At 41.4% G+C, this 5,000-nt stretch overlaps 1 protein-coding gene across 1 annotated transcript in view; it reads left to right on the forward strand.

The window, feature by feature from the left end:
• Window positions 1-5,000, forward strand: part of LOC134457386 (metabotropic glutamate receptor 4-like) — a 227,956-nt gene that overhangs the window by 102,694 nt on the left and 120,262 nt on the right. Inside the window, exon 4 of the mRNA XM_063209386.1 lies at window positions 1,428-1,616. Coding sequence (XP_063065456.1) covers window positions 1,428-1,616 — 189 coding nt within the window. The remainder of the gene's footprint in view (window positions 1-1,427; window positions 1,617-5,000) is intronic.

Below are 5,000 nucleotides of genomic sequence, written 5' to 3' on the forward strand. Positions count from 1 at the left end.
AACTGCAGTTTCAAGTATTTCAATAATTCATCCCTCATTTCACTCAGAAGAGTGCACATTTGCTGCAGAAAGGGGGGAATGGAGCTGAATTTTAGATTCTCCCCTTCAGGAAACAAGAGCTCTTTATATTTGGGTGGTTGGCGTTTAAGGGCGTAACGCAAAAAAAAGAAAAAAGGTTTTTCCAATTCCTGAAAAAAATCATGGAAAAAATAGAAAAAAATAGAAAAAAATAAAGCACTTAGTGGTCCGTGGAATTTCGCCTTATTTTTGCCATTTTTGGGAAAATGTGTCCTGCATCAACACATTGCATACTGTAGGCATGTCACACACCACAGGAAAATGAAGTCACGCCACAGGAAATTCACTGCATTATAGCCATTTTAATCCTGTTGTATACATGACTGACATCTGAGCTCATGCTAATGCCTATAATGATATTGTGTTTAATCTTAATGTGTTCTCATTTATAGAAAAAAAAACTTGTTTTCCTTGTATAAGAGCAGTCACACCACAGGACACCATAAAATGAACCTAAGCATTGCGTGACAGAAACATTGCAATATGAAGACATATTAAGAGGTTAATAGTCACCATAAACTTCCACAGCACTCATCAATAACTGAGGTACTGACTGGTTAGGAGCCAGTCTTTAAGACCCTTGTAGTTGGCCTTGCAGCTGCCCATTCACAAACATTGACATACATGTCACCCCACAGGACGCAATTTGTGTTACGAAATTGAACTTGTAGTTAATATTACTGTCTTGAGTTTTTTTGGACATTCACATATCTTAATATAAAGTTAATAAAATGCCTCATACATTATTCAAAATGTTGTTGGGTAATTTATATATATATTATATTCCAGGTTTCATTAATGTTACAGTCACATCGCAGGATATTTGACATATAAACCTTTACATAAATCTTAACAAAAATGTTTCTTCTCATTTAAGACTAATGTGAAACATAATGTACCACATCTTCTTTCATTGACATTTGTTTTTAACCAATGTTACAAAAAACAAGGCGTCACGTCTCCCACCCATTTCCAGTATAACAAAAATGTCTGTCTGTCTGTCTGTCTGTCTGTCTGTCTGTCTGTCTGTCTGTCTGTCTGTCTGTCTGTCTGTCTGTCTGTCTGTCTGTCTGTCTGTCTGTCTGTCTGTCTTACCACAAGAACTTGAAATCTAACTTATTGTCTTACATCACCAACACACTGTCCATCTCACTTCTCCTCTCTCCTATCACCTGTACATTTCCTCTTTCTCTTCCTTTTCTGTCACCTCTTCTCTCTCTCATCGGCAAAATGTTATTTAATATGAAAGGTCTGTTCTTCTCTCTCTCTCTCTCTCTCTCTCTCTCTCTCTCTCTCTCTCTCTCTCTCTCTCTCTCCGCAGATCCCCCAGGTGAGCTATGCGTCCACAGCTCCTGAGCTGAGTGATAACACTCGCTACGACTACTTCTCTCGCGTGGTGCCGCCGGACACCTACCAGGCGCAGGCCATGGTGGACATCGTCAAGTTCATGCGCTGGAACTACGTGTCTACGGTGGCCTCAGAAGGCAGCTACGGGGAGAGCGGAGTCGACGCCTTCATACAGAAGTCCAGAGAAGATGGTGAGTTACACACTGAGGCCTTACTCTTATATAATAGAAACTATGCATCGGTAAAGGGAGCGCCTTTATGCAGTGAGAGAAGCTTCATAGACCATACTTAGCTACTAAAAATGCTATGGGGAGAGTTGATGCCTTTATACGCAGTCATGTAAGGATAGTGAGTTACACACTGGGGCGTTACTCTAAAGTTTCTAGGGGTGAAAGGGTTGCCTGTAAAGAGAGGTACAGTAGACTTATTGTTCCCTAACAGCGGAATTATCTTCTCTCATTGGCTGATGGGGTGAATATTAACTTTGTTGAACCGGTGGCCATTCAAATAAAAGCAATCACTGTTGCATATCAATGCTGCTCTATATGGTGACCATAATAACTTTAAAAAAGGCCATTGGGAAACTCCAACTCCCATTGTCATTGTGACACAGCACTCCACAGCACACAAGTGAACACTGCACACTGCACACAATGAAATTCCATTTATGCCTCACCCGTGCAAGGGGGCAGCCCTCAGTGGCGCCCCATGGGGAGCAGTGCGGTGGGACGGTACCATGCTCAGGGTACCTCAGTCATGGAGGAGGATGGGGGAGAGCACTGGTTGATTACTCCCCCCACCAACCTGGCGGGTCGGGAGTCGAACCGACAACCTTTGGGATGCAAGTCTGACGCCCTAACCGCTCACCCATGACTGCCCATAACAGTAGTAAAGTAGCCGGAATAATTTTTTTTTAGGTTTTGTCAAGCCATCTAACAACACATTATGCTCAGTCCCAATATTAATTATCAGCCATGAGAATAGGCTAAAACAAAACAAGATCAGTTGCTCTGTTTACACTGTGCATTTGACCTAGTCGATGAGCATTGGCACAAAGAATGACATCCATAAATAATTAATCCAAAAACGAGGCTCCATTAAGCCCTTAACCTCCTGATCTGTACAGCAGGAAGCCTGACGCTGCTGTCCTGAGTAAAACCCCTCTGATTGAAGCAGCAGAAGGAGCAGCACAACACAACACAACACAACACAACACAACACAACACAACACAACACAACACAACACAACACAACACAACACAACACAACACAACACAACACAACACAACACAACACAACACAACACAACACAACACAACACAACACAACACAACACAACACACAGGGCAGGTGCACTCAATGGAAATATGCTAATGGAATGTGTGTACTCAGCACTCCCTGAGTCATGTTGTTGTCCTTTAATATCACTTCACATCTGCTTCTGCTTTAATGTGGGTATTACACCAGATCTCTAAGTCTGTGTCTATTTACAAGCTCTGGGTTTTCAGTGTTGTTCAGTATGGTTCACACAGTCTGAGAAAGGTCTACTGACCGACTGAAAGCTCACAGATCCTGTAAAGCTTTTTTCAGCAGACAAAGGTGTGCAGATTACGTTCTACTCTGTTCAGAGGCTGTACATTGAATAAACTTCAACTTGGAATTGAAAACCAAACTTAAACAACAGTATGAAATGACTGAGCCTGAAACAAGCCCACTAGAAATGTGGAAGTCTTGAATTGCCGTAAGTGAACATATGGATAGAGAAACTTAGAGCTTAATAGCAATAGAGAAAAGCAATACATAAGAAACTGAAGAGACTCAGAGGTATTATGGATTGTGGTCATGGTGGAGTTGTCACGAATCCTGTGTGTTTCAGAGATGGAGAGTGCCAGTAGTCTGGCTCTTCTCAAATAACCAGTAATAGTAAACATAGCACACGTCAAGAGCAAACACAGGCATTCAGCATCTTCAATGTTGGTGCATTTCAATAGTCAAACATTGTATGACTATGTAGGTCAGATGCAAATAACTGAAATGATCTGAGACAGCTCATGAAGTGTGGAATCCCTATAAAACCATTTCCTCTAGAGAGAATCAAGCCATAATAGAGTTTGATTCTTTGCTGTTAGCTATCTTTTGGAGAAGAAAGAAGACACATTACCTTTCCCTCCCCTCAAACACAAACTTTTCTTTCTCAATAGTAACCTCTGCAGAGAAAAATTTTTTAAATTGTGTGGACCCCAGTGCCTTTACACAAAGGAGGGCTGGATATATAGAGTGTTCATGAAGTAGGACGTTATTCCTTTGAACTGAAGTAGACTGCAGACTCATTGCTGCTAAGATTGAGTGTGATTTTTATATTTTGGCAACCCCCCTCCTGGGCCATTCATCACTTTCTCCCCATTCGCCCAATTTTTGGACTTGATTGATGACCATTTGGCAGCCGAATCACACAGCTAGCGTTGGGGGATGGGTGGTGAGAAATGCGGAAAGGTCCCAGAGTAAAAGCAATAGAGTGGGGGTGAAGGGGTGATGAGGAGAAGGATGAGGAAAGGTGCCATGTAAAGCCAATAGAGAGGTATAAATGAAGGAATGATGAGAAGGGGTGATGAGGAGAGGGATGAGGAAGGGTACATCATAAGGTGATGAGGAGGGGAGCAAAGCTAGAAGGGTCTTCATATCGTGTAAAGCCAGTGAGGTCAAGAAGGGCTCTCGGGATGAGTGATGGTGAGTCCTCAATGTACAACTTTTAAGGTCCACACACTTTTTAGTTCAGTCTAAGAATAGAATAGAATAGAACAGAATCACATATGCAGTACAATCAAATTGAATCATCTCTCAGTCAGCTGTGAAATGTGGATGTGATCCTTTGAGTTCTGATCTATTTGAAGTCCAGCCAATGAATGTGTTGCCATACTGGATCCTCAATGGGCAGTGAAAGTGGGCTCATAAGTGATAGTTTCTCATTCCATTCCCAGGTCGTTTAGGACTTTTGTTTTGGTATAAAGAGAAAAAAGCCTTTTCATTTCATATCACAGACTGCATTGTGATTGTGTAGTTCAGTGTGAAATGGTCAGCATCAGCTACTTACAGTAAGTTGGCTTGGACTCATAACAGATTTCCAATTTGATTATTGGACACACACACACAGACACACACACACTGTACATGCCCGGAAATTATGATGTGGTCACGTCACACGTTATGAAGTAGGCCTAGTTTTTCAATGGGACATGTTGATTCTAATCCTCCACGGTTAATTTTACCCTGAAGGGATGAGCCACACATCGTCATTATTTTATAAAATCCCAAGTGAATAGAACTCTGTTTCTGATGTTATTACTGCCTATACAAGCTGACAGTGTGTGGTGCTGGACTAAAATTGTATGATGTTTATATGTAGATATGCTACATTATGAAGAGATTTAAACATGTCATTATTCATGCTCTGAAAGTTATTTCCCTTTTTTGCTTCGGATCACGCAACAGACCATGGCACACAGTGCACCCAATGACATTTCCAATTTTCTTAAAGAAAATAGAAATCAGTTCATGTGACACTCATGAAGCTAGTT

The sequence above is a fragment of the Engraulis encrasicolus genome, chromosome 10, assembly GCF_034702125.1.
Source record: "Engraulis encrasicolus isolate BLACKSEA-1 chromosome 10, IST_EnEncr_1.0, whole genome shotgun sequence".
Lineage (NCBI taxonomy): Eukaryota > Metazoa > Chordata > Actinopteri > Clupeiformes > Engraulidae > Engraulis > Engraulis encrasicolus.